We start from the raw sequence: 13,886 nt of genomic DNA, 5'->3' as shown, positions 1-13,886 counted from the left end.
TATCAATTAAGTCTATCTTGTTTAATGTATCATTTAAAGCTTGTGTTTCCTTATTTATTTTCATTTTGGGTGATCTGTTCATTGGTGAAAGTGGGGGGTTAAAGTCTCCTGCTATGATTCTGTTACTGTCGATTTCCCCTTTTATGGCTGTTAGCATTTGCCTTATGTATTGAGGTGCTTTTATGTTGGCTGCATAAATATTTACAATTGTTATATCTTCTTCTTGGATTGATCCCTTAATCATCATGTACTGTACTTTTTTGTCTCTTGTAACAGTCTTTATTTTAAAGTCTGTTTTGTCTGATATGAGAATTGCTACTCCAGCTTTCATTTGATTTCCATTTGCATGGAATATCTTTTTCCATCCCCTCACTTTCAGTCTGTATGTGTCCCTAGGTCTGAAGTGGGCCTCTTGTAGACAGCATATATAAGTGTCTTGTTTTTGTATCCATTCAGCTAGTCTCTGTCTTTTGGTTGGAGCATTTAATCCATTTACACTAAGGTACTTATTGATATGTATTTTCCTATTACCATTTTCTTAATTGTTTTGGGTTTGTTATTGCAGGTCTTTTCCTTCTCTTGTGTTTCCTGTCTAGAGAAGTTCCTTTAGCATTTGTTGTAAAGCTGGTTTGTTGGTGCTGAATTTTCTTAGCTTCTGCTTGTCTGTAAAGGTTTTAATTTTTCCGTTGAATCTGAATGAGATCCTCGCTGGGTAGAGTAATCTTGGTTGTAGGTTTTTCCCTTTCATCACTTTAAATATGTCCTGCCACTCCCTTCTGGCTTGCAGAGTTTCTGCTGAAAGATCAGCCATCTACCTTATGGTGATTCCCTTGTATGTTATTTGTTCCTTTTCCCTTGCTGCTTTTAATATGTTTTCTTTGTATTTAATTTTTGATAGTTTGGTCTTGGCATGTTTCTCCTTGGATTTATCCTGTATGGGACTCTGCACTTTCTGGACTTGATTGACTGTTTCCTTTCCCATGTTAGGGAAGTTTTCAACTATAATCTCTTCAAATATTTTCTCATTCCCTTTCTTTTTCTCTTCTTCTTCTGGGACCCCTATAATTCAAATGTTGGTGCATTTATTGTTGTCCAAGAGGTCTCTGAGACTCTTCTCAATTCTTTTCATTCTTTTTTCTTTATTGTGCTCTGCAGTAGTTATTTTCACTCTTTTATCTTCCAGGTCATTTATCCATTCTTCTGCCTCAGTTATTCTGCTATTGATTCCTTCTAGAGAATTTTAAATTTCATTTATTTTGTTGTTCATCATTGTTTGATGCTCTTTACTTCTTCTAGGTCCTTGTTAAATGTTTATTGCATTTCCTCTGTTCTATTTCCAAGATTTTGGATCATCTTTATTATCATTACTCTGAATTCTTTTTCAGGCAGACTGCCTATTTCCTCTTCATTTGTTAGGTCTGGTGGATTTTTATCTTGCTCCTTCATCTGCTGTGTATTTCTCTGTCTTCTCATTTTGCTTAACTTACTGTGCTTGGGGTCTCCTTTTCGCAGGCTGCAGGTTCGTAGTTCCTGTTGTTTTTAGTGTCTGTCCCCAGTGGCTAAGGTTGGTTCAGTGGGTTGTGTAGGCTTCCTGGTGGAGGGGACTGGTGCCTGTGTTCTGGTACATGAGGCTGGATCTTGTCTTTCTGGTGGGCAGGACCACGTCTGGTGGTGTGTTTTGGGGTGTCTGTGTACTTATGATTTTAGGCAGCTCTCAGCTAATAGGTCGGGTTGTGTTCCTGTCTTGCTCGTTGTTTGGCATAGGGTGTCCAGCACTATAGCTTGCTGGTCATTGAGTGGAGCTGGGTGTTGGTGTTGAGATGGAGATCTCTGGGAGAGCTTTCGCCATTTGATATTATGTGGGGCTGGGAGGCCTCTGGCAGACCGATATCCTGAACTCGGCTCTCCCACCTCAGAGGCTCAGGCCTGACACCAGCCAGAGTGCCAAGACCCTGTCAGCCACACGGCAGCTGTATGACTGCAGGTGAAAGATTCCACCTCTGTGCCTCAGTCTTCTCCTCTCAGCACTCTTTACTGGCTTTTCCTGAAGTCCTCTTCTTCCTTTGATCGTCTTTCTTATCTTCAGTTCCACCATAGATGGCAAACATCTCTCTATCTTTGATGTCGATCGATGGATGTGGTGATGTCTGGCTCGCCGGGGCCGGGCCCAAGCTGTGTCAGACAACGGATGGACATTCATGGCGAACTGGGCCGCCCTTCTTGTTCTGCCCGGGGCCCCTCGCCTCTCCTCCCTTCCTGTCAGTGGTGTTGGAAGGCTGGGGTGCTGCGTCCAGTCCGAACCCCAGTCTCCCAACCCCAGTATCAGGGCCTCGGTGGGCCGGCGTCCTCTGACACTCTTACTTCGCATCCTCAGCATATTTTGTGAGCTCATATACATTTTTATGTAAAACTTTTAATAAGAATTTCTCCTGGGATTCTAAGTTAAGGTTCATTACATTACTAGAGGCAGTTCAAGCACTAATTAAATACAGGTAATAATTTAAAGAAAAGCAGTGGAGATTGAAGAAACTCAGGTAGCTTGTAAAGATATATCCTAAGACCAGGCCTTTCAGAGCTTGCATTTCAAATATATCTGTCAGCAAATTTCATTGCTGCATGTCCAGGACCTTTAGAGTTGCTCTCTAATAGTCTCAATCAGGGGAAACTCAGTTTATACTTGCCAAAATCTATTTATGAGTTGAAAATGATTCTCTTAGCCAATGCTTATTACGTCTTTTAAAATTTTTTGCCACTAAAATTTGTGTTCTAGCATAGATTAGCTCTCCAGATGAATGGTGAAAATGCCTCAAAAACACTTTTGTCCCCTGGTGAACATTTATTTAATAAACTTATTTCACAGTTTTCATGTTATTTGGTAGAGTTGATTGACTTAGGTCAGAAATGACCAATGAAATGTATGAGAGACAGAGATTTAGCCATTTAGCAATATTCTTGAAGAAATTTGTACACTATCTTGAATAAAGTAGATCAATAAAAATGGTCTTAAAACTCATAATTATTTACACCTTTTCTCATTCCAGAAGGGAATTTGAGAGAGTAATATATTTGTTGAATTGCAAGCTACCTACATATTACTTTGTGCCTTTACTTCTACTAATCTTTTCAAACTAATTATTTCAAAAGGTTATGAAAACAGTTAAAGCTTAGTTATTTAAGAAAATGGGGGACTTCCCTGGCTGTCCAGTAGTTAAGACTTAGCCTTCTAATACAGTGGGTGCAGGTTCAGTCCCTGGTCGGGGAGCTGAGAACCCACATGCCTCAAGGCCAAAAAACCAAAACATAAAACAGAAGTAATACTGTAACAAATTCAATAAAGACTTAAAAAAATAAAATGGATATTTTGTTACTCTTAATGATTGCTTAAGATCAACCTGTATGACATAGAGAATTGGGTAGTCATTTCTGAGACAGCAAAGCTAATAAATATATGCAGAATCACATGTCAGAAATTGACTGGCTTGGGGTTAATCTTGATTGTCATAATATATCGGAGAAGACATTAGTTAGGGCCCTTCTCTGTTGTACTTTGGAACTAAAATGTTTAAAAGTATTGTTTCAAAGTGCCTAACATTTCCCCAGAGGAGTTTTCAAAACTGTTCCTCTAGTAGAAGATTTAATTGATGAAGTCACAGGATTTTTAAAATATGATGTTGCAGGTAACAGGGCTGTTGTATATTGTGGATAATTGTTAGGCAATCTGGATACCAGACCTTTAATCTCATTTACTTTTACCATGGGGAAATTATGTAGCTTTTCTATGCTTTACTCTTTACTTCTATAAAAAGGGCCTACTCTGTGACCCTCACTAACTTATGTTAGGAATTTAGATGACTAGAGCTTTAAGCCTTTTTATAGAAAGGCTCAATGCAAATCAAGCTCATAGCTATGACACAAGTTGCTGTTGCTGTTATTTGTAATAGTATTACTGTCATTATTATGTTTCAGATCCTGGGAAGAGGTGGTAACTTTTTGGTATAATACATCTTCCTAGGCTATACATTAGTTACTTATATATTTGAAAGTCCTAGGAGTGGGGATTCTCTCTATGTATATATTTTTAATTTTAGGGAAAAAAGGTTTTCAGAGTTAAATAGGCTGGATGTAGAAAAATATTTTCTTCCATGTGATTAAAAGCCCTGTGACTTTAGAGCCTTTTGGTTTTTCTGAGAATTAAGTTCTCTTTTTCCTTGAGGACTGTGACAAAGGGAAAGTCTTTGGTTCTCTCAGTACATTTATTCCTTCTAAGGAGCTTCTTCATCTGGATGCCATACAGCGGTTCAGTGGCGTTTTCCTTTTTCTACCAATGTGTTGGGTTGGCCAAAAAGTTCGTTCGGGTTTTTCGTACGATGTTATGGAAAAACCTGAATGAACTTTTTGGCCAACCCAGTATAAGCTCCTCTAGGTCATAAACTGTATCTGTTTTTTGTAACCCAGGACCTCGTGCAAGGACTAATGCATAATAGCCATTCTATACATGTTTAAACCACTCAGTCCTATGAGGTGGGCATTCTGGAGGAATAACTGAGTATGAAAAGGCAAGAAATAAGTATCACTGAGATGGAAAGTTTTGGTAGGGAATGGTGAGAGGGAAGACTGAAAAAAAGATTGGAGCATGATTTTATAAGTCCTTGATGGTGGTAAGTATTATTTTTTATGTTCTTTACCTCCCACACAGAAATTTATTGTCATCCTACAGGTGAATGGAATCTGTTCTCCATTTCGTTCCTTTGGGAACTAAACAAGCGCTATTCCAATGTTTACTGCTTCTTTTTCTCTTGAATTGCATTCTTATGTGCACGGTGAGGTCTGAACATTCCTATCAGCAGTTATGGGTAGAGACTCCTCTGTGGGCTACTACAGATGGAATCAGAGAGAACATGTTAATTGTATCAAGGGCATATATTTAACTGAACTATTAATGATGTTAGCAAGCCCTTGATGAGTCCCAGTCAACCTTTAGTGCTCCTAAAGAGCACTAAAATTGTTGATATTGATGGATAATGGAAAATACCTTTTGGAGGTAAAATTTTAATTCAGACTTAAATAAGAAATTTATTTCTCAAAGATACAAGTAAGATAAGAAACTGGACCTCATGTAGAAAAACTTCTAGCCTCTGGAGACCTGAGTTTAATTTATTGACTTAAATCTTCATATTATGATACTTTTGGCATTTACAACCTTTGTCCATATCATGAAACCATCAGGTAGTCTGATATTTATGGGGTATGTTCCCTAGAGTGATTCCAGACCAAGAGAGTTTTCGTAGTAAAGATAAAATTATGAAACAAAGCAGCAAAGAGGAAATTAATGTAGCTATGACCTAATTTGAAGTGAAGTTTTTTACATGTGTTCTTATTCGACCTCTAGATTGCTTATTTCTTAAAAGAAAATTGTACCTGCTCTGCACCCTCAACTTGAAGGATATAGCTCATGAAGACATTTCTTATATATTTCTTCATCACATGTTTTTTCTCATTCAGAACATTTTACATCTGTTACATTTACATAGGTACTCATTTCTAAGTTTCAGGAATAGCTGAAGAAACTGAATACAGACCAGATGTATGACACTGATATTAACAATGTTTTTTTTTTAAAGTTCAGTTCTCTGGTAGAAGTCATAACAACAATATTTCAAAATGTTTGCAGCACCCCCTGCTGGCTGTATCATGGCAGTTCCTAAATAAAGATGGCATTTTTAGATACTGTTCAGTAATACTTTAGGTATACACACCATTTCTATTTGGAGTTATTTTTATTTAGAAATAATTTCATTTGTATCTAATGTATAATAGAGTTAAAATTTTAATTGAAGACAATTTTCTTTATAATTTGTCAATTGATATTAGAATGGCACATATCCTTCCAGGCAATATATTTGTTGGAGACAAAGTATTTGCCATAACCTTTTTACTGATATTTCAGATGAAATTTGGTGGGGGAGAGGCTTCTATTTTATTGTAAATAATACTAAAATGACCATGATTGCACACAGATTTGTGTGCACGTTTATTACGTGTTAAATACAAACCTAGCAATATTCATGAAGCTTTAAGAGCACTTGGAATCTTGAAAGACATCCTCTTAGGAGGGGTTGGAAGTGGTGAGGACCTAAGGGCTAAGTGCCATAAAAGCCATGAGGACTGAGATCATGGTTGTTTGGCTCACCAGTTGTTTCAAGCCATGATCTGGAGTACTTTAGTGACCCCACTAAGGAGCTTTATGTCTGGAAAAAAAGTATTTACTTAAGGGAAGCATAATTTTCTAATTAGTGTCATATGAAATGACAGCCATCGAATCTCAGTTTCTCAAGAGCAAAATTCAAAACTGCTGAACTAACTGAGCAAACATCATTTCCTAAGTGGCAGGTTAAGCTAACTTACAAAAAATTTAAGACCATTGTTTCCAAACATTAAGTAAATTTCAGGTGGGATCCTGCCCTAACTTAAAGATAAATTTATTTTCTTTAAATAAAAACATGCTTTCCTGTTACGTGTCCACCTTTCATTCACTATTTTAACAAAAATTTATTGAGATTACACAGTGTTCCCCTAGTGCTTTATGTTTTCCTCCATTTTCACCCTGTATTGTAATTGATGGTTTTACTTGTTTGTTTCACCCACTGGGTACTCAGTTAATGCAAACTGGATGGATGGATGGATGGATGGATGGATGGGTGGACAGATGGATGTTGAATGTAACAGGATTGAGGGTAGAATCTTAATGAATCATCTATGGCCTTTAATGTTCTTTCAGTTTCTGTAATAATTGCTCACTTTTGTGTATCTATGTCTTTGGGTGTGTTTTTTGGCTGACAGCACACATAGATTCTTAAATACTGTTAACTGATTTTATTTTCTAATAAAGAATTATTCATTCAAAGAAATGTAGCATTCTGAATCATTAGAAACTCTTAATCATAGACTGTTTTAAAAGAACTGTAGCTTATTAGTCACACATTTACTGTAACACAGTCTTAAAAGCTAATGGTTGACTTTTCTAAATTAAAGTCCTATGGTTCTGTCTGTGGTCTTTGTATAACAAGATGTATAATCTATTATTACATGCTAACATTATGATATTAGTATGATGATTAATTACCTGTGTCTGCATAAGTAAACAATGTTAAAGTACTTGAAAACAATTTATTTTCATAGCATTTCTCTCTACCATAATGGTAACTTTAGTATTAATTTTCTTACCACTCCTTTACAGCAATGTAAAAGAAACCTGGTAAATTATCACAAAATCAATATTAGCATAGGCCCTAATTAAGCGTCTAAGGTTCTTTATATATTGTACTCTGGAGGTTAAATTTAGCTTGTTATATAGGTAGTCATTGTAAGATATATCTTAGAGTGACAGAAAGTAGTTTTACCTCTACCTCTACCTTCTACCTATAATTTAGAAATAAATTTATACAATCTATTTGGACCTCTTGAAGTGACTATAGAGGTTATGAACCAGCTGCTCTTGGCATGTGCCTTGATTTAACAAATGAGGAAACTTGGGCCTGGAGAGATTAGACGAAACTTTTCAAAGTCCTGGTGCCTGAGCTACATTTCCTGATTAACTACCCAGAGTTCTTCCATATTGCTTACCATGTAGAGGACGGAGAATAAAATTATCTTATCAAATGGCCAGGAAGGGTGTTTCGCTGAATTAATTAGCTTGTAGTGTCTGTGAACTTATGTGTAACATTTTCGCATTTCTCTTTGTTGCAGAATGCAAAGTATGGCGAAATCCACTAAATTTATTTAGGGGTGCTGAATATAATCGGTAAGCATTTTGACAGCTTGGGAAACAAATGGGTCTAGTTCAGAGAGCAAAGACAGCAGTAAATGTTTTTGCAGGTTCATTTAGGGGTCATTTAACAGTCTGTAGAGTGCTTCCATTTTTTGATGCTATCCTGAAATGTTTTGATTTTTCCGTTTTATAAATATTTTAGCATTGGAATTAGGATAACATACAAAAATGTGTGGTTTTTAGAGATTTTCCATTACGTTATTCTTTTCACTATATACTACGTAGTCAAAATATTTTGAAGCTTACCTGGAACATGGTTATAAAGATGCCACAGAAGTAATGTTAGAATTTTATTTTGCAGAGTAATTAGGCAGATAAGAATTTTCATAGCTTTGGGGAAATCTCTATTCATAATACTAATTAGGAAAGGTTTTCATTAGCTAGTGCTACTAAAATTTTAAGACAAAAATATAGCAGAATTTTTAAAACTTTTTTTCTGCTGATATACTTCCTAAAGGGAGACTAGGATGATTATTTTTTTATTTATTGGTAATAGTACTCAGTGTGTTATGGTTCAACACCTATGCAGCTTAATATTTTGTAGGTCTTGCTTTCCTCCCTCAGAAGTGCCTGACCATCTTACTTCTCCTTTACAGGTACACTTGGGTGACTGGACGAGAGCCTCTGACTTACTATGACATGAACCTCTCTGCCCAGGACCACCAGACATTCTTTACTTGTGACTCGGACCATCTGCGTCCTGCAGATGCAAGTATGGAAAATCCTTTAGATAGTTACTGAGTGGGAGGGCTTTTTGGTTTGTTTTAAAGATCAAGGTTACTACTTGTAGAATATCTGCTCTACAAAAACCCTGATGAATAAAATATTAAATTGGAGATTAACCAGTAAAACCCAGATTGTTGATACTTAAAGGCTTTATCGCAATGAAGTATTAATATAGAAATGGGTCCCCTCTTTATAATTTAAAATGTTATTTTTAAAAAATATACCATGAAGCTAACTAAATCCTTGGTTGAGATAGAGTGAAAGGTCATGTCTCCTTGATGATATTCTAGTTAGAAATTCAGTGAACCCAAATAATTAATGAATATATTGTAGTGATTTATATGCCTATTTGTAGGTTCACTAGCGTTGAATGGGGGCATGGACTTGGTTATTGGAATCCAGATTTGTTTTCCACCCTAGAAGAGACTTTGTTTAGCATGCATTTCATACTGCTTGAGTTGCATATAATCCTACTGATATTTTTTATATTACCAAACTTAAAGTAAATAGGTGAAAAAAAAACCTTAAAAAAAAGGAATATGTACATGCTCCTAAGAAACTAACTTAGAAGATACAAATTTATAAAACAAATTAGATAAGGAGATTGTTACCCTTTTTAAAAAGGTACCCTTGCCGTGGTGGGGATACATAATACAATGAAAATTCCAAGCATTAAGTTTCCCACAATATATTCACAAACTGCTCTGCTATATAAAAACTGGGTTTGCAGCAAACTTTGGGAACAGGTACGCATGTTAAGCAAAAGTCTAAAGCACTTTTTTCTGATCCAACTCATAATTCTTCCAGTGGTTTTAGAATGTTCTAATATCCAGATCCTGTAGCAAGTGTTTGGGAAAATGACCGATAAAAATTGTGCTGTGTCTAAACAGAAGTAAGAGATTAGTAGCAATCTCATCCCAAAATGTGCAAAATAATGTATGTTCTCTAACAACAAATGATATTAATGAGCAAAAGAAATATTAAATCTCTGTTAGAATGCCTTTTCTTTTCTTAAGAAATCTTAATCAAGATTAAGTCTCTATGATTATAGACTACGGGTTAGTCTATAAGATATTAGACCTCTAGTTTTATGAGCATGAGAAAGATTTGATATCAGCAATTGAAGGACAATGGAATAGCAAATTAGAATGTATTTGTGTGACTTTGGAGTTTTGGGCTAACCCACTTGGTAAGTGAACTGTTCTCTTGTAATTCAAGCTGAAAGCCATTAATTTAGCTATACCTGTACTGAGTCTTTTTAAGTATTTATTGATGTGCTTTTCTGTCTTTTTCTAACATAGTAATGCAGAAAGCCTGGAGAGAGAGAAACCCCCAAGCTAGGATTTCTGCAGCCCATGAAGCCTTAGAGATAAATGAGTAAGTGGGGGGAAATCTTGCTTGCTGAATGTATTCAGTTGCCATTCATGGGATACTTAAAACTATGCATTTGAATTTGAGGATTATTCGGGGGGGTATTAATTTATTAAAAAAATTGTTTTTATAAAGGACATCCATGTGAAGATAGTTTTAGTTATTTTAGCCAGCAATTTAGTAGCTTTGCTATGACCCTAAATTAAATCCTTCAAGGGCTAGCCATGGAATAATGTGTGGACATAAAATAAACACAGTGCTTTACATATCTAAAACATTGTGACAGGGACATTTTTCCAGATATAGAATGCTCATCTCTGCCATCACATTTTCTAGGGAGAACTTCTGCTAGTAGGGAAAACATAGTAAAAACATAAAGTGAAGAAATTATACTTTAAAAATATTTCAAGATCAAGACAAAGATAAGAGGAAATGCTGTCCTTCGTGCTGTTAAACATTCTGTGGGTCACCAAGGAAGGCTGGGAAGTCTCGTCTGGAGATGTCAGGAAATGAGAAAGATTCTTAAAGTTGGAGTCATAAAAGCTCAGGGTTGGCAGAGACTTTGAAGGTCTTGTAGTTCAAACACCCATCTGGTGCTTGAATCACCTCGACACTCTCCCTGCCAAGTGGTCGTTGTTAAACTATTTTATGATTTTTCTGAAGAGGGTTACAGAATCTTCAGAGGTCTTAGTGAAAAGATTCACTTGAGAGTTGGAAATCCTGCCAGTGTAAACTGTTGATCTATTTGGTTTCTGATTCTGTCATGCAACATATTTATTTTCCAGTTTCTTGTCATCTACAAATTTGATATGCCTGCCTTCTATGTGTCATCCGTGTTTCTAGTAAAAGTATCAGGACCAGGGATAGAACCCTGTGACATGACATATAGAAACCACCCTCCAGGTTCATGTCTTCATGGATCATCACCCTTTGGTATTTATTGTACAACCAATTACTAAGCCACCCAGTTACACTGTGATTCAACCCGTATTTCTCCATTTTGATCTTAAAAATGCCAGTTGTAGCTATGGATCTTTAATGTATAGTAAATCCGTTAGAGTACATTAAGCTAGCACGAACTGATTTATTTATTCTTAGTGAATTTAAGCTAGCTTCCAGCATTCACTACTTTCTTTTAAAAATGCTTAGAAACTGTCCCTTTAATAATCCATTAGAATATCTTTCCAAATCACTGTTCTGTAGTTTGGGAAGTCTGCCTTCTTCCCCTTTTTGAACAATTTTTTACATCTCATCTTCTAGAACCTCTCCATTCTTTGTGATTCCTTAACAATACACAGAGAGCAATTCCGTGGGCTGCCTACAGGATCTGTTGGCTTCCTGGGATTTGCCTATCCCAGTACAATAATTCGTTTACAATAGATCAGTTACTTGCTATCTTACATCTTTTTATTCATTTTAGGGTTTCTTCTCCCTTTGTCAGTCTGACAATCATTCTCCCTGATGGAGAGACCTGGAACAAAATAGGAGTTAGAGAGTTTTGTTTTCTCTTTATTATCTGCTGCTACTAACTATAAACTTTCCTTGTTTTGATGTTGTTGTTGTGTTGTTTGTCTTTTTTGCTTATTTATATTTGTCATGGTTTTGGAGAAGTGGGGGTGGTGATAGGGCCTTAAACATAATTTAAAAACAGGGAATAGATGATTGTCTTTAACATTTTTTGTTTTGCCTTTGTTTTGTTTTGCAAGCTTCGGCTAATGTGGAGTTGTAGCTCTCCTGACATTATTCTGAAAAGCTCATTTCTCTTGTAGCCCTTCATTACATGCCCTCTTTCCATCTTTTTTTTACATGTCCTTTAGAAATATGACCTTGTGAGAGATCTCTGTGCAGTCATAGTGGTTACTTGTCACCGCTCTTTTCTTCCCGAGAGGGTCATTTGTGATTTTGATTAGACATTTGGAAGCTGCTTAATCCTCTTAAACCATTTTTACTCCTGCGTCTCACGCCATTGAATCACGCCTCTTTTCTTTGAATTTTTTGAAGTCCACCTTACCTTCTCTGATTATCCTAAAGTCCGAAATGACATAGTAACTCTCTCTGAGTGTTCCTATCAATTTTCATTTCACCAACTATTTTTTTCTTCTTGGTCAGAATTAGGTCCAGAGTTGAAGTTCCCCTAATTGCTTCCTCTACCATCTGGGAGATAAAATTATTACCAAAGTAAGTCAAGAACCTGTTGAGTGCCCTACTTCTAACCAAATGAGACTTCTTCTAGCAGATATCTGGATGGTTGACACCCCCATCACCATACTTTCTTGCTTCTGTATGTGTATTGTGTTGTGACAGGATGCATCATCTCTGTCTTCCATTGAGCTGAGCAGTCTGTTCTGTACTCCCCAACCATTAGCACTTCTATTGCTCTTTCCTTTCTCCTTCACTCATAAGCTCTTAGCATGTTTCTACCCCAGACTCATGAGTTTCTACATAGAGGTATGTTTTCTTGGCCAGTAGTGCTACTCTGCCTCTCCTCCTAAGAGTGCTATTTGCAATATAAATAAACAAAGCAAGCAAGCCAGCCCCAACCTGTCTTGAGTTCCCAGCCCACCAACTATAATCTTATAGCTAATTCCTCTGACACTGTGTCCACCACTCAGTATTATAATCTCAATTTTCACTTCATTACCCTGGACCTTATATTTATGGGTCAGCATCTGAAGCCTGAAGTGTTGCTTCCCAATGCCCAACCCATTTATTTCTCCAATGAATCACTGGGCAGTTTTAGCATCATAATTGTTCTCTCCAAGTCATATCTGCTGCCCTCCACAGTCATTGGTTTTACAGCTTTTTTTCTGGGTGCTTTTTTCTCCCTACCTCACCACATTCAGTTTAAAGCCCTATTGGTCAGTCCTGCCTGAAATTAGAGAGACTGGCTAAAGAACTTACAAGACCCCTCCTCAAGGCTAAGATTAACTAGTAACCCCAAATCTCACTTATTAAGCCATAAATTCAGCCTCCTTTTCCTACCTGGCTGTTGTAGTTTATGAATAGTAGAAGTAACATTTGGTTTCACTTTCTGTTTATTTTCTCTCTTGTGGTCTGATGGAGGTTGTGATAAGTAGGGAAATGACCACAAGAGAGGCAGTGGAGAAAGCCAAGGGATATGCACAGATCAGGACCTGTGTGGTCTGCTCTGGCCTCACCATTTCCTTGTTACATTCCCTTTCTTTGGCATTTGGGTTGTTGTTCTATGATTTGGAAGGTTTAAATTTTCAAGAGTTCCCCTTGTTCGTTGGTTGAGTGTTTATCCTTTCTGACTTCCTATGTTAGAGGTTGTTGAAAGGATTAAATGAGACGATATATGTTAAGTGCCTGGTACAGTGCTTAATATAAACTAAGCAACAGGTGGTAGCTATTCTTGTTAAAGGTGTGAGATTTAACCCTTGTTTGCTACTGAGGCTGAATCTAATTTTAAGCTCTTCTGAAATAACTCTACCTGTAGGTTCTTCCAGTATTCTTCTCTGACATAGAAAACCAGTGCTAACTGTAATGAAATGTTGAAGCACTGCTTGTTAAATGAATAACTTACTTGATTTAATGAATTTCTCATTCTGAATAAACCCTTAGACTAAAGAGAATCTGTGTTTAGTAAATAAAAGTAAACTTTATGGTATCTCTAACTTTGAGTGTCAGAAGGAGATGTTTAATAACAGCTATTATCATTGCCATCGTTAGTTGACATTGTTGAGCATGTACCACATGCTGGCTACTACTGTACTGAGCACTTTTCATGCATCACCTTACTTAACCTTCACAACAACGCTGTGAACAAGTGGATTCCATGTTGTTCTCCATCAGGGAGGCAGAGTAATAACTTGCCCAAAGTGACACACTAATAAGGGGCAGAGTCCATATGATCCTAACACTACTCATCCTACCTCTCAAGCTAAAACACAGACATTTCTTTTGTACCATTATTTTGTGTCAACAACTACAAACAGGGGTG

General features: G+C 36.7%; 1 protein-coding gene across 6 annotated transcripts in view; it reads left to right on the top strand.

Annotated features, from left to right (window-relative positions):
- The window catches only part of ST7 (suppression of tumorigenicity 7), a 199,797-nt gene that overhangs the window by 97,331 nt on the left and 88,580 nt on the right, over window positions 1-13,886 (top strand). For 4 of the 6 annotated variants that reach the window (XM_024757826.1, XM_024757825.1, XM_024757830.1 and 1 more), the window contains 4 exons: window positions 7,747-7,801; window positions 8,425-8,540; window positions 9,856-9,931; window positions 12,035-12,103. In XM_024757826.1, coding sequence (XP_024613594.1) covers window positions 7,747-7,801; window positions 8,425-8,540; window positions 9,856-9,931; window positions 12,035-12,103 — 316 coding nt within the window. The remainder of the gene's footprint in view (window positions 1-7,746; window positions 7,802-8,424; window positions 8,541-9,855; window positions 9,932-12,034; window positions 12,104-13,886) is intronic. The other 2 variants (XM_024757829.1, XM_024757827.1) reach the window with 1 other exon arrangement.

The sequence above is a fragment of the Neophocaena asiaeorientalis genome, unplaced genomic scaffold (assembly GCF_003031525.2).
Source record: "Neophocaena asiaeorientalis asiaeorientalis breed wild unplaced genomic scaffold, Neophocaena_asiaeorientalis_V1.1 scaffold116, whole genome shotgun sequence".
NCBI classification, from domain to species: domain Eukaryota; kingdom Metazoa; phylum Chordata; class Mammalia; order Artiodactyla; family Phocoenidae; genus Neophocaena; species Neophocaena asiaeorientalis.
The sequence above is the reverse complement of the archived record's forward strand: the minus strand, read 5'-3'. Positions and strand labels throughout refer to the sequence as shown.